Source organism: Salmo salar, chromosome ssa13, assembly GCF_905237065.1.
Source record: "Salmo salar chromosome ssa13, Ssal_v3.1, whole genome shotgun sequence".
NCBI lineage: Eukaryota > Metazoa > Chordata > Actinopteri > Salmoniformes > Salmonidae > Salmo > Salmo salar.
In genome coordinates, this window is record NC_059454.1 from 11755556 (window position 1) to 11781582 (window position 26027).

Here is a 26027-nt window from a genome sequence, read left to right on the forward strand (position 1 = left end):
AAAATATATGTTTTTTTTCCCATTACATGATCATCAATCCATTGGGCAATAGCTTGTTTGGAAGAATGGGTGTTTCCATTATCTCTCAATCAATTAAATTTCGTTGTAAAAATTTCAGCACAATGATTGGCAATATCAGCTGGTTTTGTAATTGTTCTCCCGTCAACCTCCACACTAGATGGGCATTATGACATAGATTAACCAAGTAAGCCCTTCACTGTATTCCATACATTTTTTACAATCAATAAAAGATTTGTTGTAAAATAAAGGTTTTTTTTCTTGCGATTTATTTTAACGGCATACTTACGTAGTATTCTATAATTCTGTTCATCAATTTCTTGTTAAAATTTGGCTGCTAAGACTTTTGTCACTGTACTCTTTCTTACTGGGGCATGATGGTCCATTACCTCAGTCAGCAAATCAATAAAACCTTCTGTAGCGTGATTTAAATCATTCTCTAGATAAATCATCTGCCAGGGTACAGCAGCCAAATCATTATGAAATTGCTCATGACTAAATGTTTTATAATTTCTCTTGACCACAATCCTTTGTGGTTTCTTTGGAAACTTAGTGTTCATGCTTATGGCCACAATATTATATGGTCTGTCCAGCCCACTTTCCTTGATATATCCTTTAAGCATTGTAATTTTATACTACAGGAGATCAGATCAATGTACGTGTCCGAACGATGACCCAACTTAGTTGATGATCTAGTAGTGTCATTAACCATTTGTTTCAAACCACAGTTCTCAGGCATATCTCATCAATTTAGTTATATTTACATTTTTATGATCCTTCCAATTTGTATTAAAATCACTCAAGATAAATACATCTCTGTTACTATCTGTGGCCTGGTCAAAACCAGTGCATAAGTCATCCAGATAGGACACCTTAGAGCTAGTAGGTCTATACACACATCCTACCAATATGGGTGCCTGGTGAGGTAAATTATTTTGCTGTTGTCATCCTCCGGTATCCCTGAGAAGATGTGAGGCAGATGTACTTGAGCCCATAGTGCCCTCTATTTGACTTACATTAAGGTCATCCCTCCTCTTAAAACGTATATGATTCTTGTCACGCCCTGACCATAGAGAGCCCTTGGTTCTCTATGGTGTAGTAGGTCAGGGCGTGACTAGGGGGTGTTCTAGTTTATATTTTCTATGTTGGTGTTTTTGTATGGTTCCCAATTGGAGGCAGCTGGTAATCATTGCCTCTAATTGGGGATCATATTTAGGAAGCCCTTTCTCCCACCTGCATTTGTGGGGTATTGTTTTGTGGAGTGCTGATGTGCGCTCTGTGCTTTACGTTCGTTGTATGTTTATTGTTTTTTAGTTGAAGTTTCACGGTAATAAATATGTGGAACCCAACACACGCTGCGCCTTGGTCCGTTCTTCAAAATGATCGTGACAATTCTGAATGTACAATGCTACACGCCCACCATTCCTATTACTGTCCCTTCTAAGTAGACTATATCCATGAATGTTCATTTGTCCCTCATTAACGGATGCATCCAAATGTGTTTCGGTTAAAGCTAAAATATGAATATTATTTATGTTGACCAAGTTAAAAGCCTCATGTATTTTGTTAGGACGGCTACATACATTAACCTGAGCTATATGCAGCCCTTTCCTTGTCAAGTGAAGATCAATGGAGCATGTATTTGTTATAGTTGAAGGTGTCATGATACACTACAACACACAAACTCAGGTTTGAACATTGGATTCAAATAGCCAGGGAGTTACTCTAGAGTCCTGATACAGTTGGATTCAAATAGCCAGGGAGTTACTCTAGAGTCCTGATACAGTTGGATTCAAATAGCCAGGGAGTTACTCTAGAGTCCTGATACAGTTGGATTCAAATAGCCAGGGAGTTACTCTAGAGTCCTGATACAGTTGCCAGTTTATGTAATGAGGCCTTGTTGGTTCAGGCAACGCTTCTCTTTCATGATGGGATTCCGTTTTTTGTCTCCTTTCATTGATCTCCGTGGGGAAGTAGTGTCTCAGATTTCTCTGCCCCTGCTCTTCGCCATTTCCTTTTGCTTAAAATGTTCAAAACATGCAATAACAGCCCGTCGTGGCCTATTCCCAGAGGCCTTACCCATTCTATGGACTCTGGAGAAAGTGACATTACTCACGACATCAGTGGGCAGTTTCAGCTGAGTTGATATAAAGTCTCGGACACTGTCCTCACAAGCTTTGCTGTTGTCATCCTCCGGTACCCCTGAGAAGATGAGATTGTCCTTTAAGTTGTTTGTTCTCCCTTTGCACCACTTTGCCAGCAAATAGAGTCTACAGTACCTTTCAGCTCCGCGTTCCCTTTCCTCAGATCATCAATCTGATATTGGCTGAATTGTAGACTGGCACGTAATGCATTGATGTCCTCTCGTAATATATCCAAGATATCAAGTTTGGCCAGCCTTTCATTGGTGGATTTCAACAAGTCAACATCCATATCCGTGAACCTGTCCCCACTCTCCACGTGTGCCCTCTTGGGGCTTGGGGATGGTATTTGGTGCCATCGTTGACACTGCTTGGCCGACTTGGCTTTGGGTTTGTTTTGTTGATTGTTTTCCTAAACAGAGCTTGAATCCTCTGAAACCTTTGCCGTGTTTCTTTGAGCTCGTATCTCTCTATGTCAATGAATCAATTCAAGCTCTTCATTGGATTCTGAATCATCCAGCGTGTTTGCAGGCAGAGTAAAACTAAAATAACAAAAACAACGGATATTTCTTTCTGGACCTACATACATACTGTATACAGGCCGTGAGTACATACACCCAATACAAAAATACAAATAAACCATTAAACCATTGAACCATTAAACCATTACGTACTCATTCCTGCCTGTTATGTTGAGCTGTTTGCCGCAAAGAATTAAATGATTCTCGGAAGATTTTTGCTCTGCTAGAGAGAGAGGGGGAGAGAGAGGGGGAAGAGAGCGAAGCAGAGCGTGGGAGAGAGAGGGGGGAGAGAGAGGAGGGTACACCTGCATTGCTTGCTGTTTGGGGTTTTAGGCTGGGTTTCTGTACAGAACTTTGAGATATCAGCTGATGTAAGAAGGGCTATATAAATACATTTGATTTGATTTGATTTAGAGAGTTGGAGAGAGGGGGAAGAGAGGGGGAGAGAGGGGGAAGAGAGGGGGAGAGAGAGAGGGGAGAGAGAGAGAAGCAGAGAGTGGGAGAGAGAGGAGAGAGAGAGGGGGATGAGAGAGAGAGAGGGAGAGAGAAGCAGAGAGTGGGAGAGAGAGGAGAGAGAGAGGGGAGAGAGGGGGAAGAGGGGAGAGAGGGGGAGAGAGAGAAGCAGAGAGGGGGAGAAGGGGGGAGAGAGTGGAGAGAGGGGGAGAGAGGGGGGAAGAGAGAGAAGCAGAGAGTGGGAGAGAGAGAAGGAGAGAGAGAGAAGCAGAGAGTGGGAGAGAGAGAAGGAGAGAAAGAGGGGAAGAGAGAGGGGGGACGAGAGAGATACAGACTAAGACTGAGAGATGAATACCCAATAATGAGAACATTTTTGTTTTTTCCCCATTCAACTGTTGCAGTTGTATGTGGAAACATATTGTGGTAGCAGGCCAGCAACCAGGATTTGCCGGTTCGAATCCCAGCCCTGACGAGAAAATCTGGTGTGGAAAGTTGCTGGCATTATCCTAAATACCAATGCCTGCCGTTGTGGCAATTAACAACGTTTAATTGCTCCAGGTGCGCGGCCTTGTTGCTTCCAGCCGCTCTCTCTGTGTGTGTCAGGGGTTTGGGTTGTGTATAAAGACACATTTCTGTTCTGTTCTGTCTGTTAATGGACAATAAAGCAAATCTGATCTTGTCCCTCCTTACACTCCCCACCCCCTCCACTTCTACCCTCACACACCGCTGTCACACACGAAGACTGAGAGCAAACCAGTACAGACAACACATCATGTCATTTTTTCTCTCTCTCTCTCTGTGTGTGTGTGTGTGTGTGTGTGTGTGTGTGTGTGTGTGTGTGTGTGTGTGTGTGTGTGTGTGTGTGTGTGTGTGTGTGTGTGTGTAGTATTACATAGTATTTGGCATAGAGCACCACAGTACAACATGCCCATTTCTTACATCATCTAATTCCAAGGCTGAAGATGTTCCTCGTCCCCTCCTTCCCCTTCCCTCCTCCTCTCCTCTCCACTACCCCCTCCTCCTCCCCTCCTTCCCCTTCCCTCCTCCTCTCCTCTCCACTACCCCCTCCTCCTCCCCTCCTTCCCCTTCTCTCCTCCTCTCCTCTCCACCACCTCCTCCTCTCCTCCTCCCCCTCCCCTCCTCCTCCCCCCTCCTCTCCTCCTCTCCTCCTCTCCTTCGCCTCCTCCTCCTCCCCCCTCCTCTCCTCCTCTCCTCCTCCTCCCCCTCCTCCCCCTCCTCCTACATACATATGTCTTTACTTATCTTATTTTGAGGGGTCACCACTACTACACTAGCTGTGTGTGTGTAGTATTACATAGTATTTGGCATAGAGCACCACAGTACAACATGGACATTTCTTACATTATTTAATTCCAAGGCTGAAGATGTTCCTCCCCCTCCTCCTGTGTTAGTGTGTGTTAATGTATGTTAGTGTGTGTTAGTGTGTGTGGTGTGTGTTAGGGTGTGTAGTGTGTGTTAGTGTGTGTTAATGTATGTTAGTGTGTATGGTGTGTGTAGTGTGTGTTAGGGTGTGTAGTCTGTTAGTGTATGTCGGTGTGTGTAGTGTGTGTTAGTGTGTGTGGTGTGTAAGTATGTGTTAGTGTGTATAGTGTGTGTAGTGTGTTAGTGTGTGTAGTGTGTGTAGTGTGTTAGTGTGTTAGTGTGTGTTAATGTATGTTGGTGTGTGTAGTGTGTGTTAATGTATGTTAGTGTGTATAGTGTGTGTAGTGTGTTAGTGTGTTAGTGTGTTAATGTATGTTGGTGTGTGTTAGTGTGTGTAGTGTGTGTTAATGTGTGTAGTGTGTGTTAATGTATGTTAGTGTGTGTAGTGTGTGTAGTGTGTTAATGTATGTTAGTGTGTATAGTGTGTGTAGTGTGTGTTAGTGTGTGTAGTGTGTGTTAGTGTGTGTTAGTGTGTGTAGTGTGTGTTAGTGTGTGTAGTGTGTGTTAGTGTGTGTAGTGTGTTAATGTATGTTGGTGTGTGTTAGAGGGTGTTGGTGTGTGTAGTGTGTGTTAATGTATGTTAGTGTGTGTAGTGTGTTAGTGTGTGTAGTGTGTTAATGAATGTTAGTGTGTTAGTGTGTGTAGTGTGTGTTGGTGTGTGTTGGTGTGTGTAGTGTGTTAGTGTGTGTAGTGTGTGTTAATGTATGTTAGTGTGTGTAGTGTGTGTTAGTGTATGTTAGTGTGTGTAGTGTGTGTAGTGTGTTAATGTATGTTGGTGTGTGTTAGTGTGTGGTGTGTGTTAGTGTGTGTAGTGTGTGTTAGTGTGTTAATGTATGTTGGTGTGTGTGTAGTGTGTGTAGTGTGTGTTAATGTGTGTAGTGTGTGTAGTGTGTGTTAGTGTGTGTGTGCCAGAGATTTATAAGTAGACTCCCATTTCAGAAGCAGCTGGACTGTTAAAACCTGTTTACCTTTCAGTTTGACTTCCTGCTGTTCCGTAGCACACTGTCTCATAACACTTCATCCCACCAGTTTGACCACTGCAGAGAGAGAGAGAGAGATTCTCGACTAGTCCACAGATGTTGTTGAGTGTGTAGAAAACATGGGAATTTAGCTCTCTAAATTGTATGCCGTCCCCTGTCGATAGGTGTAGAGTGTATGTGTGTGTCTGTGTGTCCGCGTGGATGTGTGCATATGTGTGTGTGTGTGTGTGTGTGTGTGTGTGTGTGTGTGTGTGTGTGTGTGTGTGTGTGTGTGTGTGTGTGTGTGTGTGTGTGTGTGTGTGTGTGTGTGTGTGTGTGTGTGTGTGTGTGTGTGTGTGTGTGTGTGTGTGTGTGTGTGTGTGTGTGTGTGTGTGTGTGTGTGTGCGTGTGCCTGCATGCGTGTGTGTGTGTGTGTGGGCGTGCGTGTGAGATGTGCTCAGTATTACATAGTACTTGGCATAGAGCACAACAGAATAACAGGGAACTCTGGGATTAAGCTGAGTGGTGTGCCGCAGAGCAGGGAACACTCTGGTTGTATTTCTGGAGACTCCATGCTGTGTGAAATAGTTCCGACCACCTCAACTTCCTGTGAAGCCACCAGGAAACAACACTCATGATTGACGACAGGACGGTGGCACAGCATGCATCTACCAGTTACTGCTCACACACTCAGCCAAGGCTTGACTTGACTCCAAAAGTATCTCGCTGTGTTTACAAGTGGCAGCCCAATTTTGATATTTTGCCCAATCATGGACAAAAGAGCTGATCTGATTGGTCAAAAGACCAATTAGTGAGAAACAATTGTGAGAATTGGCTAAACACAGTCTAGAGTGGTACTGTTGCTGTGACTTGGCCAAACATCCTAAAAATATCACCAGAGATTAGATTGATTTGGCCAAACATCCTGCTTTTTCAGCAGAGATTATATTGACTTGGCCAAACATCCCAAAATTATCACCAGAGATTATATTGACTGGGCCAAACATCCTGCTTTATCACCAGAGATTATATTGACTGGGCCAAACATCCTGCTTTTTCAGCAGAGATAAGATTGACTTGGCCAAACATCCTACTTTATCACTAGAGATTATATTGACTTGGCCAAACATGCTGCTTTATCACTAGAGATTATATTGACTGGGCCAAACATCCTGCTTCATCACTAGAGATTATATTGACTGGGCCCAAACATCCTGCTTTATCACTAGAGATTATATTGACTGGGCCAAACATCCTGCTTCATCACTAGAGATTATATTGACTTGACCAAACATGCTGCTTTATCACTAGAGATTATATTGACTGGGCCAAACATCCTGCTTCATCACTAGAGATTATATTGACTTGGCCAAACATCCTGCTTCATCACTAGAGATTATATTGACTGGGCCAAACATCCTGCTTCATCACTAGAGATTATATTGATTTGGCCAAACATCCTGCTTCATCACTAGAGATTATATTGACTGGGCCAAACATCCTGCTTCATCACTAGAGATTATATTGATTTGGCCAAATATCCTGCTTCATCACTAGAGATTATATTGACTTGACCAAACATCCTGCTTCATCACTAGAGATTATATTGACTGGGCCAAACATCCTGCTTCATCACTAGAGATTATATTGACTGGGCCAAACATCCTGCTTCATCACTAGAGATTATATTGATTTGACCAAACATGCTGCTTTATCACTAGAGATTATATTGACTTGGCCAAACATCCTGCTTCATCACTAGAGATTATATTGACTTGACCAAACATGCTGCTTTATCACTAGAGATTATATTGATTTGGCCAAACATCCTGCTTTATCACCAGAGATTAGATGTTTTTAATAAATCATGATTGAGGTAAACTTCTAGGTTTCAATTCATCATGTTGAAATTCAGCTGTCTCTTCACCAACATATGAGATACACAAACATATCATGTCACTCCCACAACCATAATAATCCCACAACCATAATAATCCCACAACCATAATAATCCCATGACCATAATAATCCCATGACCATAATAATCCCACGACCATAATAATCTCACAATCATAATAATCCCCCAACCATAATAATCCCACAACCATAATAATCCCACAACCATAATAATTCCACAACCATAATAATCCCACGACCATAATAATCCCACAACCATAATAATACCACGACCATAATAATCCCACGACCATAATAATCCCACAACCATAATAATCCCACGACCATGTCACTCCCATGACCATAATAATCCCACAACCATAATAATCCCACAACCATAATAATCCCACAACCATAATAAACCCACGACCATAATAATCCCACAACCATGTCACTCCCACGACCATAATAATCCCACAACCATGTCAATCCCACTACCATGTCAATCCCACAACCATGTCAATCACACTACCATGTATATCCAACAACCATGTCAATCCCACTACCATTTCTAATCCACTACCATGCCAATTCCTCTACCATGACAATCCCACTGCCATTCAGAACCTAGCATTAGGGTTGGCTAATCTCGGGTTAATCCAGAACTAAAATCTGCCGTAATTTTCTTTGATGCTTGATTACAATTGATGTTTATGTAAAAATCCACGAGAGATTAAGTGTTTGCGAATGCCTAGAACCCCTTTACATATGTCACAGAGGAGAGAGGTTGCGGTTGGGAGCTTCTGTCAGCCCTGCATGTCAGGGGACAGCCCCTGTTAAGAAATAGCACAGAAACATGGAGGATGGAGACAGATGCCTCTTTGGCTCTCTGGCCTGTTGGTATGAGCTCCTGGCTCCACTCCCCCGGAGAGAGAGCCTGTGCTGGGGTCTGAACACTGGCTCCTAGCCCGCCAGGCTGGCTAGCTGGTGGTTGGATGACTCCTCCATCCACTCCCCACCCCCCTTCGCCCTATACTCAGGCTCAGGAAGACGAAAAAAGAAGAAAGAGAATTTCTCATGTTTTGAGAATTTGAATCTAAAATATGGCGGCAGGAATTTGTCAAAGCTACTGTATGTGTTCCCAATGCAACCGAATCAACTTTTATGTTTGCCTTTTTTTTTTCAGTCTAAATGTACATTCTCTCCCAGGTGTGTCTGCGAATGCATAATCCTGAACTAATTTAGGCTTGGCATAACAAGGTTGTTAATACTTATTGAATCAAGACATTTCAGCTTTTCATTTGTAATTAAAAACATAATTCCACTTTGACATTATGGGGTATTGTGTGTAGGCCAGTGACCAAAACAAATCTAAATGTAATCCATTTTAAATTCCGGCTGTAACACAACAACATGTGGAAAAAGTCAAGAGGTATGAATACTTTCTGAAAGCACTGACCTAGACCATCTATAGGGCAAACATTAAGAGGTATGAATACTTTCTGAAAGCACTGACCTAGACCATCTATTGGGCAAACATTAAGAGGTATGAATACCTTCTGAAAGCACTGACCTAGACCATCTATTGGGCAAACATTAAGAGGTATGAATACTTTCTGAAAGCACTGACCTAGACCATCTACAGGGCAAACATTAAGAGGTATGAATACTTTCTGAAAGCACTGACCTAGACCATCTACAGGGCAAACATTAAGAGGTATGAATACTTTCTGAAAGCACTGACCTAGACCATCTATAGGGCAAACATTAAGAGGTATGAATACTTTCTGAAAGCACTGACCTAGACCATCTATAGGGCAAACAGTAAGAGGTATGAATACCTTCTGAAAGCACTGACCTAGACCATCTACAGGGCAAACATTAAGAGGCATGAATACTTTCTGAAAGCACTGACCTTGACCATCTACAGGGCAAACATTAAGAGGTATGAATACTTTCTGAAAGCACTGACCTAGACCATCTACAGGGCAAACATTAAGAGGTATGAATACTTTCTGAAAGCACTGACCTTGACCATCTACAGGGCAAACATTAAGAGGTATGAATACCTTCTGAAAGGACTGACCTAGACCATCTATAGGGCAAACATTAAGAGGTATGAATACCTTCTGAAAGCACTGACCTATACCATCTACAGGGCAAACATTAAGAGGTATGAATACCTTCTGAAAGGACTGACCTAGACCATCTATAGGGCAAACATTAAGAGGTATTGTTTTTTTGTGTGTGTGAAAAGTTCTATCCAACTTAATCAGTGGATAAATATAACATCTATCCTGGTGCCATGCTAGTGATTTGTTTTAGATTAAAAGAAGGAAATCTCGAGGCTCATCAATGTATTATGGCTCAGAGAGCTGTCCAGTTGATTCCCTTTGCTCTGTCCATACACCAGGAAGAGACAGAGAGAAATCCTGAGAGATGAAAGAGGACCATTAACATCTAGATCAAGATCTAGGGAAACAAAGTGCTTCAGAGAGACGAGTCTAGGCTTCAGACCTGAAACGTATTTTGCCACTGAAAAATGAGGCAGAAGATGAAAAGGTGAAGGATTGTTTTGTGTTTGAAGATATATTGTCATTATCTGAGAAAGGGAAGAGGAAAAATCTTTAGGTAGTAGTGGAGGGAGAATGATGATGGAACTTTCACTTTTAATTTAATCCTATTTTCTATCATTCCAGTGAAATTGGTTCCAGATTGGTACTGTTCCTCAAAAGTACACTACCAGGTTGTCATTATTACTTGCAGAGGAATATGAAGTGCTCTTAAAGAAAGAGATGGAGGCAGAGAGAGAGAGAGAGAGAGAGAGAGAGAGAGAGAGAGAGAGAGAGAGAGAGAGAGAGAGAGAGAGAGAGAGAGAGAGAGGAAACAGAAAGACCAAGATCATGTAAACATGGAGATTGCTCACATAAGAACTATTTTTCATGCCACAATGGATGGACAGCTAAAATATCTTGACTTCTACTTCACCACTACTGTGTTCCTCTTCCATTAGAAGTACTGTTGTCTGCCATAGCAAATCTACTGTTATTAACAATGAACCTGTTGGGTAATGTAGCTGAATTAGAGATTAGACTAGCAACTAAAACGTAATCAAATTGTTTATGAAATGATTTAAGTAGAACACTTTAAACCTGCCATGTAAGCTGTAGTCTCATGAGGTACTGGTGTACAATCATCTACACCCTTCTGTTGAAACCGTGGTCCCCTCATGAAAGATACAAATCAGTGTGCCTATTCATATTCGACATCTTGTCACTGATCCAATTCAGAGAATGCTTTGCAAGCATTGCCTCACATAATTGAATGAATCCAAATAGAGATTTGCCATCCAGAATGCTGTCCTTCAATAGTTCTTTCATGCAGAGTTTTTATACCCGTAGTTATTTTATACAGGTAGTTCTTTTGTACAGATACTGCGGCTGGTTTAAGATGGATGAATCACATCTGTAGCAGCCTCTTGACTGGTCACGTCAACCTGTGGTCACAGTGAGTCACAGCCTCTTGACTGGTCACGTCAACCTGTGGTCACAGTGAGTCACAGCCTCTTGACGGGTCACGTCAACCTGTGGTCACAGTGAGTCACAGCCTCTTGACTGGTCACGTCAACCTGTGGTCACAGTGAGTCACAGCCTCTTGACTGGTCACGTCAACCTGTGGTCACAGTGAGTCACAGCCTCTTGACGGGTCACGTCAACCTGTGGTCACAGTGAGTCACAGCCTCTTGACTGGTCACGTCAACCTGTGGTCACAGTGAGTCACAGTGTGTACTGTAAACCCAGAATGGCCCATAAGGCAGGCAGGAGAATCTCCTGTTTCTGTAGCGCCAGGCAGCTTCATGTACAAGTACAGGCCGCTAGCCTGTCGTAGGGTTTTACCCCTAACCCATCACCTTAATGCTGAGTTCCAAGCAAAGAGACATATGTTAGTCTTTGGATGACTCGACCGGAGATCAAACTCCCAACCTTGCGATCACCTTGCTTTCCACAGAATAATCAGATTTGTCTATGGAAGTCTTTGTCATAGTGACCTGTTCTGTTAAGGGTGGGTCAGGTACATTTAAATGTCCATTTCCTCTCATACTGTGAGTCTAATGCAATGTCCCTAGCCATTCCAAAACATGGAAACACACTTGGTTATGTAATACTGCTCTTCTGTAGCTACATGATTTAGTGGTCTTCATATCATAATGACATTATTTCGCTCAGAGGTTAAGAAATAAAGAGTGGGAATTTCAAGGGGAATTCATAACTAGTGTTTTCATATCCTGATGTCTGGATGGGGTCTGTGGGCAGAAAAACTCAAATTGCCCTGGGGGGGGGGCGGTCAAAGCGGACAACTTTAATTACTCAGCCCAACTGAGGGAGGCTCAAACAGTGGCCACAATGAGGGAATTGGTGGAGAACAAGAGGGTAAAGGACTGTGAAATGTAATGGCTGCAGAAATTATGAAAAGAGACGTACCAAAAAAAACCTGTTCATTAAAGAGAAACATGTTCAACAGTGTCTGTGTTTGGTTCACGCGCAGGAGGGCTGACACATAGGGGCAGAAATGGACTGCCAGGACCAGCCATCATCAGAGCCACAGCCAATACTGCTGTTGGAAATCCTGCTATTTCCCCACATTGTACTTTTGAACAGAGCAAAATCGTGTTTGATAGGTCCTGCGGAGTTCCTGTGTGCATAAAGACACAGAGCCTTTTGTCGTTCATTAAAAAATAATTTGTCATTGAACTTCATGAGAATGGAGAGGAACCAGAGATGTGGCTAGTGACACTTTGCTTCTTGAAGGTCCAATAACTTGAAAACGTGACTGCTGACATGTAAAACATTCTGGGACTGTATCAACAGTAAAAATACAACAAAAATATATTTTTGGGTGGATTTTCCCTTTAACAAGTGATATATGCTCTGGAATTTAAAGGTTTGCCAACGCTACAGACTACGGAGGACTAATAACATGGTATTCTCAATACATGCAACAGATCATCCAAGCAACATTTTAAAAGCCTCATATAGACCTTTCTCTCTCTCTCTTGCATCAAGAAATGGTGCATGTTCAGAGCAACAAAAAAATATCTTTAAAAAGCTCTAATCAATGAAAGCTGTGGTTGAAAGTGGCTCTGACTGGCTGGCTGCAGCTCGTTAGGGGCTTGTCTGCTCTAATTGCCTGTTCCAGCTTAGCCTCGTTAGGGCAGTGCAATCAGACGAGTCATGTTTTCCCATTTTCTGCCCCTGTCAGATTTTCAAAAGGGGGAGCTGTTACAAAAATGTTCCTGACAGATAGATCAACCACCTAATCTCCAGTCATCTGTCTGAGAGCAAGAGAGCAGAACAGGGCAAAGAGAAACCCCAAGCTCCTAGGGACCAGTGCCAAGGAATCAGATATCCTTTTCTACCCCTCCACTCCAATCTACTGGCTGATCCTACTTCCATTCATGTTAAATAAATATCATATAAGATCCAGAGGAGGCTGGAGGGAGGAGCTATAGGAGGATGGGCTCATTGTAATGGCTGGAATGGAATAAATGGAACGGTATTAAACATATAGAAACCAAATGTTTGACTCCGTTCCACTTATTCCATTCCAGCCATTACAATGAGCCCATCCTCCTATAGCTCCTCCCACCAGCCTCCACTGATAAAATAATTTATGATTTGAAATGGTAACAAGTGTTTACAAAACCCATACTGCTTTTTTGCCCTCTGTGTTTTCCAATAAACATCACTCTTGTTCACACCAATCAGTTTTGTTCGATGGAATTACAGGAATAGATGCCAAAGTATGCTAATTCAAAATTAGATCCAGTTAGTGAATGTATCTCTTCATATGGATACAGAATGAGTACGGACCCAGAGTGTGTGACCAAAGTTTAAGGTTAGTTGGATTCATGCAGGAACTCAAACGTATTGCTGCTGCATCGTGTTTTAAAAATCTCTTGACATATACATTAAATGCTGTAATTCTGAAGGATGTCTCTTATGAGGATAAGGGTAGGGAGTGTTGGGTGGAGACTGGACTTCTATCCGAGGCTCATTTAGTTTAAACAAGCGCTAGTATCTTTCTCTTGCATGTATTGTGTTCCTTCACTCCCTCCCCGTAGGATTGGTTTTGGTTGGCCTGCTGTGGCCTGAAGGTACACGAATGAATGATAACGATGATGATGATGGTAAAGACCAGGCTCCTCTGAGCTGAGTTTGATATTCAGGCGACCATCGGGAACACTTTCCCCGTCTGGCATCACAGGGCAGCCGCATCCTTTTGTAGCCCCCCCCCCCCCAAAAAAGATCTGTGATGGGAAATTAATGTAATCTCTTGAATTTCAATATGTTTGGAAATACCACAGGAGCTAGTGTTTGAGAGAAATAATTTGAATATTTTGCTTTGATTTTCTGTCTCTTTCTTGCTGCTGTGAGGCACAGACGAATGAGAGGCTCGTGAGACGCTGATAGAGGCAGAAGGGCCAGTCTCTGCTGGATCATGAAGTTCACCTGTGAATGGATTGTGTGTGAACTGTGTCAGTGCTTCACACTGTCAGGCGGGCAAAGAAATGACTGTGAATGGCTTGCGTCATAAAGAAACTAATTCTATAATCGTCATTCATACCATGCTTTTTATACATTGTGCTCAAAGCACTTATCAACATTATTTCTATGAATAATATAATGTGTGATGTCCGATGTTATTCCAGGACCCTGTACTTAGCTCACATTTATTAGTCGGTGTAAACAGGAACATTTGTGGCCATTCGACATGTCAGATAGCACTATGCATAGCCAGGCTCTGTGATAGACTAGGATCCTGCTCATGGGGGGTGTAGTTGTACATCAAGCTGCCTCACGCTACAGAAACAGGAGATAGAGACTACTTATAGTCAGGTATGCTGGCAATCAACTGACTGACCCAATTGACAAAAGTATGTATCCATGAAACACCTGATGTGGTTTATAGACACTCTAATTACACTGTATGCTGATCAATCTGGAGTTAGAATAATGACATGGATCCATTCCAATGAAGTACAGATTGTTCATGTTCCATTGCTGATTTGACATGACTGCAGCTAATGAGAGAGGGGAAAGAGATGGACACTTCTGGTCTGTCTGGTGTAGTATCCTGATTTCAGACAACATAATTACATCACTAATTACAACCAGACAGGTACAGGGCCATTTTCCTACATTATCCTCTCCTCTGCTGTTTTCATTCTCGCTTCCATTCTCTCTCACTCTCTCTCACTCTCTCTCTCTCGCGTGCCACATAAAATCTTCCTCTGTCTTTCCAAACTTTACAGGTGGTACTGTACAGTGTCTTTACAGGTGGTACTGTACAGTGTCTTTACAGGTGGTACTGTACAGTGTCTTTACAGGTGGTACTGTACAGAGTGTCTTTACAGGTGGTACTGTACAGAGTGTCTTTACAGGTGGTACTGTAAAATGTCTTTACAGGTGGTACTGTACAGTGTCTTTACAGGTGGTACTGTACAGTGTCTTTACAGGTGGTATTGTACAGAGTATCTTTACAGGTGGTACTGTACAATGTCTTTACAGGTGGTACTGTACAGTGTCTTTACAGGTGGTACTGTACAGTGTCTTTACAGGTGGTATTGTACAGAGTGTCTTTACAGGTGGTACTGTACAGAGTATCTTTACAGGTGGTACTGTACAGTGTGTCTTTACAGGTGGTACTGTACAGAGTATCTTTACAGGTGGTACTGTACAGAGTATCTTTACAGGTGGTACTGTACAGTGTGTCTTTACAGGTGGTACTGTACAGAGTGTCTTTACAGGTGGAATTGTACAGAGTGTCTTTACAGGTGGTACTGTACAGTGTCTTTACAGGTGGTACTGTACAGTGTCTTTACAGGTGGTACTGTACAGAGTGTCTTTACAGGTGGTACTGTACAGAGTGTCTTTACAGGTGGAATTGTACAGTGTCTTTACAGGTGGTACTGTACAGTGTCTTTACAGGTGGTACTGTACAGAGTGTCTTTACAGGTAGTACCGTACAGTGTCTTTACAGGTGGTACTGTACAGTGTCTTTACAGGTGGTACTGTACAGTGTCTTTACAGGTGGTACTGTACAGTGTCTTTGCAGGTGGTACTGTACAGTGTCTTTACAGGTGGTACTGTACAGTGTCTTTACAGGTGGTACTGTACAGAGTATCTTTACAGGTGGTACTGTACAGTGTGTCTTTACAGGTGGTACTGTACAGAGTATCTTTACAGGTGGTATTGAACAGAGTATCTTTACAGGTGGTACTGTACAGAGTGTCTTTGCAGGTGGTATTGTACAGAGTGTCTTTACAGGTGGTACTGTACAGAGTGTCTTTACAGGTGGTACTTTACAGAGTGTCTTTACAGGTGGTACTGTACAGAGTGTCTTTACAGGTGGTACTGTACAGAGTGTCTTTACAGGTGGTACTGTACAGAGTGTCTTTACAGGTGGTACTGTACAATGTCTTTACAGGTGGTAATGTACAGAGTGTCTTTACAGGTGGTACTGTACAGAGTGTCTTTGCAGGTGGTACTGTACAGTGTCTTTACAGGTGGTACTATACAGAGTGTCTTTACAGGTGGTACTTTACAGAGTGTCTTTACAGGTGGTACTTTACAGAGTGTCTTTGCAGGTGGTACTTTACAGAGTGTCTTTGCAGGTGGTATTGTACAGAGTATCTTTACAGGTGGTACTATACAGAGTGTCTTTACAGGTGGTATTGTACAGAGTGTCTTTACAGGTGGTATTATACAGAGTGTCTTTACAGGTGGTACTTTACAGAGTGTCTTTACAGGTAGTACTATACAGAGTATCTTTACAGGTGGTAATGTACAGAGTATCTTTACAGGTGGTACTTTACAGTGTATAGTGAGATTGTGAAACTCCTCTGGTTAGTCTAGACTGTGTCAATATGTACTTATTAACTGTCAATATGCAAGCAACTGTGTTCCAATCAGAATGGCAAACCAACTTTTGAACAGATTTCAAAGAAATCAATATCTCTGTTCTATTATTTTTGTCCCAGACAAGAAACAATTCATCGTTAATTGTTATGATTGCATCGCCAGTACTGTTTGAGGCCAAAACTACAGTGGTTATTCCTTTAAAAGTTGTGGCGTACTGCAGCGCAGCTTGCGGGGTGCCGCAGAATTCTATGGCACGTTATTTAAGTGTCAGCCATTGTTGCCAGAATGACGCAATTTACCACAATCTGCCACCATCTATCACAAAAGGTTGCGGCATAAGCTCAACATTTTTAAAGGAAGAACCACTGACTCAGTGGCAGAAAGTACAGTCTTACTAACTTTATCTCTCCATGTCCCTCCGTTTCTCTGGACAGGTGAATGTGTTCCTGTCCTTTGTGGTTCCCATGGTAGCCATATCTGTTCTGAACGGGGTCATCGCCAGTCAGCTGCTGCGTATGTTCAGAGAGAAGCAGCAGGACAACCGCATCTGCATCGTCGAGGGTAACCCTACCATGCTGAGTGTTGCTGTGGAGCCAAACCGCACACAGTCGCTGCGGCATGGAGTCATGGTTCTACGTGAGTATACAGTGGTTGCTCCACTAAAAGTTTTGTGATTTTGCTGCGGTACTTAGAGGTCATTTGTGGTTTAGTACAGTACCCTGCGTCACCGCTTCATTGCTCCAGACCACCACAAGGGGGAGTTAGAGCACTGATTATGCTTTTGGTACCTACTGTGTCTCTACCTGACAGTGAACGGGTGACATAAACCTAAATAGAAACTGGTAATTGTGCATGACTTCAGTATTACTTACTAAAACTGTTTTTTATTGTTTTATTTGTTAGGATTATTTTGCTCTTACTGTTGTACTGTAGCCTACTCCCGACCGGTCATGTTGATCAGCACCTGAGTGGTACAATGGTCTAAGACACTGCATAGCAATGTTGCTGCAGATGCTGGTTCAATACCTGTGCTGGCCCTTGACTGGGAGACCCATGAAATGACTGTAGGTTTTTGGTTTCTCTCCCTCTAAAAACAGAAATAAATCATTCTAAATAACAAATTCTATTTACAATTTAGTGACAATGTCTCACCCTATGTTTAAGAATGCCTTTTTGTCGCTCATTTTACGTTATTTGAAAACTAAATAATCTCCAAAATATTGTTAATTTTTAAACAAAGCAATTATTTTTATTATTATTAATTTAGAATGATATAAAAGCCTGTTGGATATTCTCACAGATATATTATTAACCCTGTTAGTAGCAGGACAATATATATTGGTCATATTGGTCATGGCTCCCGAGTGGCGCACAATGGGATTGCCTTGCAGTTCTCCAGCTGTATTCACTGAGATAGCACAATGGGATTGCCTTGTAGTTCTCCAGCTGTTATCCACTGAGATAGCACAATGGGATTGCCTTGCAGTTCTCCAGCTGTATCCACTGAGATAGCACAATGGGATTGCCTTGCAGTTCTCCAGCTGTATCCACTGAGATAGCACAATGGGATTGCCTTGCAGTTCTCCAGCTGTATCCACTGAAAGCATGCAAGCTTCAAGGCACGTGGGCAGGAGGCACGGGATGGGCCGCAGAGCCGCACACAGAAGACCGTCCTAGCCCATGGGGAAGGGAGGAGGAGGAAGGGGGGGTGGACCCCCACCCCGCCACAATGGCAACACTTTAAGGGGCATTACGCTAATAATGCCGCTGACTAGGGAAACGTTCACACTGTTCTGTTCTTAGTGCCAGTCTGCACGTTCAAACTAAAACAATGTTACTAATAATGGCATCTTTATGTTTTCGTTAATAAAATAATTATAAAAATACTCTTTCAAAATGCCGATGTATATTTAGTTATGGATCCATAACGAATTACTATTGTCACGACTCCCGCCTGAACTCGGCTCCTCTCCTTGTTCGGGCGGTGCTCGGAGGTCGACGTCACCGGTCTTCTAGCCATCGCCGCTCCACCTTTCATTTTCCATTTGTTTTGTCTTGTTTTCCCGCACACCTGGTTTACATCCCCTCATCACTCTACGTGTATATTATCCTCTGTTCCCCCAATGTCTGTGTGTGTAATTGTTCGTTACGTTTATTGTGTGACGCGGCAGTGTGGTTTTTTCCGGGTATTGTTTTGAACCCATGGTATTGTATTGTTGTACATTATTTGTGTGACTAGTGCGCTATTCGCTTTTGCCTTTGGCTGGAGTGTTGTGACGCTGTTGCGTCTGACTGATTTGCGTCTGCCAATTAAAGTGTGCCTGTTCACTCATCTCTGCTCTCCTGCACCTGACTCCAGTTGACCAGTTGTGCACCCAGTCTGACAACTATGGGAATAAGTATCACTGAATTACAGAAATATCCTCCAATCCACCAATCCTCTATATGTAATTATTGGCGGAGAGTCACGTCATATTTTTCGATATACTGTAGGCCTACCGTAGGCGACATGAGTCTCACTAGTGATGAGTAATGTCCTTTTAAAAGTGGTGTAGGTCTTATTTATTTAAAGAGCATATTGAAGTTAGAAGCAATAGGATTTGAAGCAATAGCCTACAACTATTTTAGCACCATTTCGTGCTGCTCTGAGACAAGCATGGGGACTGGTCTTGATAAATCAATTTGATTTTTATTTTCACTGAATCTCTGTTTAGGTATTGGTTAGACTAGAATTAGAAAAGTAGGGTGTAGAAATGTTATGCTCTTAGTGTAAGCTTTATTTAACTAGACAAGTCAGTTAAGAACAAATTCTTATTTACAAGGACAGCCTACTCCTTGCTCCCTGTCGGGGAATAGAATTCTGCGGCACCATGCAAGCTGCGCCGCAGTACGCTGCAACTATTAAAGGACGAACCACTGTACAATGCTCACTTCTACGCACGCACATACACACACACACAACACTGAACTATTCCTTCAAGTGGTAAAAATGCATACACACGTCTGTTTGTATGCTTGTATGAACAACAAAATGCAGAAGAGAATTCCACTCTCTTGACTGTGTGCCATTAGACATTAGAAGTTGGAGTCTCAACTACAGTGAGATGGCACCCATTCAGCCTGAGCCAGCCTCACTCTCCTTATCTCCAAACCCACTCTATTAGCACTCCATTATAGGACACACTATCTAAGAGAGAAAACCCACAGGCAGCTTTTCATACACCTTATTAAGGCTGAATAAATCATTTTCATCGATGCACCAAAAACGGATAATATTATCTCACAGCTTTCTCCATCTGCTGTGGATGGCTAGTTGGCTACACACATGACCAAAGCTTCAAAGGACAAGTTAACCTCCTTCAACTCCTGATTACAATAACAACAGTATGGAGTTGTTTCTTTGTGACATGCGTCAGGCTGCATGCGTTATTAGCACAATACCTCGTCCTCCTGGAGTGGAGCCACTCAGTGATTACATGCACTTGAAACAGTAGTGGGCAACAATCCTTTTAGTGAATTCACTAAATTAATAAAATAGAGAATATTTCTAGAAAAACGGCTATATACACTCCCCTATGTATTTATGTGGACAGTGAAGCTATAACTTTTCATTTGTCTCTAGACTCCAGCATTTTGGATTTCAGATCAAATGTTTTATATGAGGCGACAACATAGAATGTCACATTTAATTTGAGGGTATTTTCATACATATCTGTTTTATATAAGATATAAGACGGCACCGATGAAGAAGGCCAACATCTTACAAGTTCCAACCCGACTTTACTATTTAGTTACTTTTTTAGTGTTTATACTATTTTCACGTATGACCGTTAAGCGCTTTTGGACATCGATTTTGAATTCAAATTCGACTTCAACTCCAACTGTTTCTTTGTTCACTCCAGATGCTATTCCTATGTTTCATGAGCTACCAAAACACCGCAGGCGTAGACATGCTAGATGGGCTGGCATCCTTGTGAGACTGCGATGCAGAGAAAATCGTCGAGCACTCCCCTTCGTTTTATTGGCAAATGTCCAGTCACTCTAGAATAAGATGAAGGACCTTCGTTCGAGAGTTACCTACAAGAGAGACTTGAAAAACTGCAATATTATATGCCTTGCAGAAACTTTATCATAGAACTCAGTGGTTTCTCCATGCTGTGGCACAAATCGGTTTACGGCAGCCTCGGGAAAGTCCAAAGGGGGAGAGGTGCGCCTCTTCATGAACAACAGCTGGTGCGCTGCTTTCAGTGTGAAGAAAATCTTGAGCTTAAAACCATTAGTTTACTCCAATTATGGGAGGGATGGTAGGGTTAGGGGAAAATAATGAAGGAAAATATATTTTAAAAGATATATATTTTATATACTGTATATATTTACCCCAAAAATATGTGGAGGATTGGAAATGATGCAGTCAATTACATTGATGGAAGCCACAATCTGTCCGCAATATTAAAGCTGATCTACAATAAGTGCATAGACAATGTTGTTCCAGAGTGACTATACGAACGTATTTTTTAGGGCCTTCCTCTGACACCGCCTGGTATAGAGAAGAATATAGGAGGAAGTTGGAGCCTATAACACCATCTCCAACGCTCATCGAATGTGGCAAGGCTTGCAGACGATAACAGACTACAAAGGGAAACCCAGTCATGGGTTGGCCACGTATGACTCCAACACGATCATCAGGTTTGCTGACGACACAACAGTGGTAGGCCTGATCACCGAAGGCAATGAGACAGTTTACAGGGAGAAGGTCAGAGACTTGCCAGTGTTGTGCCAGGGCAACGAACTCTCCCTCAACGTCAAGTGTCTCTTCCCACTCCTCAGTAAAAGGCACATGACAGCCCGCTTGGAGTTTGAAAAAGGCACCTAAAGACTCCAAGACCATGAGAAACAAGATTATCTGGTCTGATGAAACCAAGATTGAACTCTTTGGCCTGAATGCCAAGTATCACGTCTGAAGGAAACATGGCACCATCCCTACGGTGAAGTATGGTGGTGACAGCATTTGCTGTGGAGGTGTTTTTCAGCGGCAAGGACTGTTAGATCACAGCCAAGACAATGCAGGAGTGGCTTTGGGACAAGTCTATGAATGTCCTTGAGTGGCCCAGCCAGAGCCCTCACTTAAACCCGATCGAACATCTTTGGAGAGACTTGAAAATAGCTGTGCAGCAACACTCCTCATCCAACCTGACAGAGCTTGAGAGGATCTGAAGAGAAGAATGGGAGAAACTCCCCAAATACAGGTGTGCCAAGCTTGTAGCGTCATACTCAAGACTGGGTATGACGCTACATACCCGAGGCTGTAATCACTGCCTAAGGAGCTTCAACAAAGTACTGAGTAAAGGGTCTGAATACTTATGTAAATGTGATATTTCCGTTTTTTTTTACTTTTATAAATTAGCAAAAATGTGTAAAACCTGTTTTTGCTTTCTCATTATGTATTATTTTATGTAGATTGATGAGTAAAAAAAGATTTAATCAAATTTAGATTACATTTTAGATTGCATTTAGTTACATTGAATTGGTTTTAAACTTTTAATCTTCACTGTCCAAATAAATACATAGGCGAGTGTAGTAGTACAACAAGGCCATTACTGTTGCCGCTTAACCTTGGTAGCAGACATTGCACACTCTAGCTCTGGCCTGTCACTCTTGGCTCCAGTTGCTGTCGCCCTGCGTGACAGGAGAAGGGGGAAGGCCCGTGCTTAATGGCAATCACAGAGCAAAGCTAAGTGTGCTTAATATGAGTTAATGTGTGTGTAGTGGCGATTCTAAAAGTCACTTCTATTGACACCAACTGTTTGAGCGTGTGTAAGATGAACTTGATCCAATATGTGTGTGTGTGTTCATAATTTTGTTGCATTTTCCTCTTTCCCCTCTACACCAAAGGACAGGGCAAAGGTCAAAGTGGGCCGAGCTATTTCTCTGGCCAACTTAGGTCAATCATACACTCAGGACCATAGCTAAACTTTTGGGTGCTGTAAATGTAGATAATGATACTTTCCTACGTATTACAGCATAGATCGAGTTGGAAGTTAACCAACACTGGAATAAATCAGAGGGCTTAATCACTGTAAGAGTATATCCAGTCTGAGTCTTTCCAAGTCATGTTTGCTCTGTGTTAATGTGTTGGGTGTGTATATCTTTATACGCCTGCTGCTTCCTGCTAACGGGGTGGCTGGTGGGGTTAAATAGGCTTTGATCAGATCCACTGGGCACACACTGGTTGAATCAACATTGTTTCCATGTCATTTCAATTAAATTACATTGAATAAACCAGCCAGGTCACCCTTGATACAAGTCAGTATTGGACGTCCATCCTTGTCTGAGGATGTTGGAAGATGACGTAGAAACTGGCCTCTAGGAGCAACAGTGAGCGCTGTTACGTTCAAGTATGTTTCGGTGTTGCTAGGGCGTTGTGGACAGGGATGACAGATGCCTCTAGATTCCAAAGGTTGCAAGTTCAAACCCAGCAATAAAAAGTTGTTTTTGAAATGTTTTGTTTAAAGCCTGTCCCAAACCTTAACCATTTGGAGTTAATGACTAACCTTAAGATTTGCGAGTTTATGCCTAAACTTGACCTTAAACACTTAGAAATTTGACCTTTGCAACAACTTCCAAATTTGATGTTTGAGAAACATGGATGAACGTCTAATTCTGACATGAGATTGTGAGAGCTAGTTGGAATAAAGGTGGACTAGACGTTGACTTGATGTATGTTACCAGTGGGGAGCCACCGTGGAGCTCCACATGCTATCACTGCTCAGACAGACAGACAGACAGACAGACAGCGCTCTAACTGATACAAAACCCCAGCGAGAGCCCCTTTCTCCCCACTCTTCCATCTCTTCCATGTGCTATATAGCCAATATGACAAAGACACAGGCCATTTGTAAAGGCAAGACAATGAAACCTGCATCTTTCAAAGACTAAAACCACTCTTCCCTGTACACTATATTGTAGAATTTCCACGGAAATGCGTCTTGCTAGCTAGGAATTCTGACCTAATGACCAATGGATACAATTCTCTTGTTATTGGGTGTTATGGTAGCCTAGTGGTTAGAGCGTTGGGCAAGTAATTGAAAGTTTGCTGGCTCGAATCCCCGACCTGACATGCTACAAATCTGTCATTCTGCCCCTGAACAAGGCAGTAAACCCACTGTTCCCTGGTAGTCTGTCATTGGAAATAAGAATTTGTTCTTAACTGACTTGCCTAGTTAAATAAAGGTTCCATTGCCATACAGACCAGCATCGTTCCTATAACAACTCATTTCCCATAGTGAACGCAAAGGGTGCCATTCATTCAGATTTGGAAGTTTGCTCATTAGACAGTTCTGTTACCTTAATTATAAGATAAAGGTGCAGAAACACAGACTGGGTACGTATGCTGTTTTGTTTCAAGATGAACTTGATCCAATATTTGATATCACTTCTAGCAGATAATCATATAACAGCTATCACAATTATATTCCTTCTCCGAGATTCAGGTTTTGTCATTGTTCCTTCTATCAGATTATCAAGGACCAAATATAAAACATATATCAGAGTGGATTGGAAAGCAGCTGTGTTAATTGTGGTATACAGACACAATAAGATTGACAATAATAAGTCTCCAGGCAGCATCTCTAATGGTCCTTTATGGTCCATGACTAAAGCCAGGGCTCAGACTGAAACACTAAGACACAGCTTGCAGGGCCAAAAATACATAGCCTAATGGATACCCATATCTATGGTAATATTTCAACCTTCGCAATTATCCAATGAAAACGGTTTCATTATTTTGCTATTTAGACCCTAGATCAGCTCCTACCAAAACTAACATTGGCACCCCCAGAACCAAATTTCAGAAACTAGCCAAAACACCAAACTTGGTTTGAAAATGTAAAGTCATTTCGTAAAGGGGACAAACTTTTCTGCTCTGTTTCACAATGAGTAGAATTCAGATGGCAGACTTTAGAGAACATTCTTTCATGGACCACATCACTCAGGGTGGCCAGTGTGTGGATGACCGGGTGGAGGGAGACCGATCGGTTTGGTCTGAGAGCTGGAGTGAAACCACCAGCCTGGAATGTATTTATCATGACAAATGAGCTTCCCTCTGACTGTGATGGCTGACGGACTGACAGCGAAGAGCAATCCAGTCACACCGAGCTTTTTTCTGTCACCGTGTGTGTGTGTGTGTGTGTGTGTGTGTGTGTGTGTGTGTGTGTGTGTGTGTGTGTGTGTGTGTGTGTGTGTGTGTGTGTGTGTGTGTGTGTGTGTGTGTGTGTGTGTGTGTGTGTGTGTGTGTGTGTGTGTGTGTGTGTGCGTGTGTGTGTGTTCCACACAGGTTGAGACTGCAAAAGCAGACTGACGAGCTAAACGTTGACATTTTAGAAAATATGCTATAACCTTTGGTGTTAGGATAAAAGAAGAAGTACAAATATTTACCATTATAACTTTATTATAATTTACCAATCTATTATATTGCATACAAGTGATATCAAATCAAATCGTATTTGTCACATGCGCCGAATACAACATAAACCTTACAGTGAAATGCTTACTTCCAAGCCCTTAACCGACAATGCAGTTTTAAGAATTAAAAAAAAAGTGTTAAAGTATTTACTAAAATAAACTGAAGTAAAAAATAAAAAAATAAATAAGAACATAATAGAAAAATAAGAAATAATTAAAGAGCAACTATAAACTAATAGTCCTAGTGATCAGAGCGCTAGTGATTCTGGCTGCCGCTGCATTGATAATGGTTTTCTACGCAGTATTTGCTCTCTAGGTATTTCCTCTCTAGGGTCAAGAGGATTTGAGAGTGGTGTTTGACTAGATGCCCCGTGCCGTGTGATAAATAGTAAAGTAGTGATAGGCTACCTGAAAAGGTCATATCCCCATGAATCACAGGGTCAGGTATGAGGTAGAAGGAGACCTTATTTAGATTAGGACAGGAGAGGCTGAGATCATGTCTGTGATCATAGACATTTCCTGGTCCCATAGATCATTGAGTTCCTTTAGAACCCTCAGGAGAGCTTTCCTTTTTCAGTTTAAACTCCACACAGAGGATTAAAAGGTTGCCCTTTAATTAACCTCTGACCTTTCAGCTGCCGTAACCTCTCACCCCCTCAGCCAGTCTTGTTTAATACCTTTGGACAGCAGACTGTCCAACCTTTGGAGTGGAACACGAAGAGAAGATGAAAGAGAACTGAATAGTACTGAATAGTACCACATGATTCATAGACGGAAGCCGATCCCAGCGTATGCTTAGTTTACCATGAATGAGCATGAGATAGTCTTCATATTTTATTCGTTTTATTATTTTGTGTGTATTTTTTGCTGGTTTCAATTACTGTGATTTTTACTTTGGGCTTTAGTGTGTTTTATCCTCAAAATGTTTATGTATGTGATGCTGTCTCTGGCTGGAGCAACCTTTTGATTTTAATTATCAAATAAATTAAATCAATCAAACTAACTTTGTTTTTCGCTTTGGTTAATTTAGCAGAATGTTAATTACCTACCGTATACTGCAGTGGTATTATAATACTGTACTGCTATTCTAACTGTGAAAACAATGCTGGTCTCAGACCTGCTGCACCTAATTCAACTGTGCAGGTTTTGATCTTGGAGCATCCCAAATGGCATTCTATCACTGCAAGTGCACTAATTTTGACTAGGACCCAGAGG

At 42.1% G+C, this 26027-nt stretch overlaps 1 protein-coding gene across 1 annotated transcript in view; it reads left to right on the forward strand.

The window, feature by feature from the left end:
* LOC106566448 (neurotensin receptor type 1) overlaps positions 1 to 26027 on the forward strand; it is a 36786-nt gene that overhangs the window by 3048 nt on the left and 7711 nt on the right. The window contains exon 2 of the mRNA XM_014134495.2: positions 16787 to 16988. Coding sequence (XP_013989970.1) covers positions 16787 to 16988 — 202 coding nt within the window. The remainder of the gene's footprint in view (positions 1 to 16786; positions 16989 to 26027) is intronic.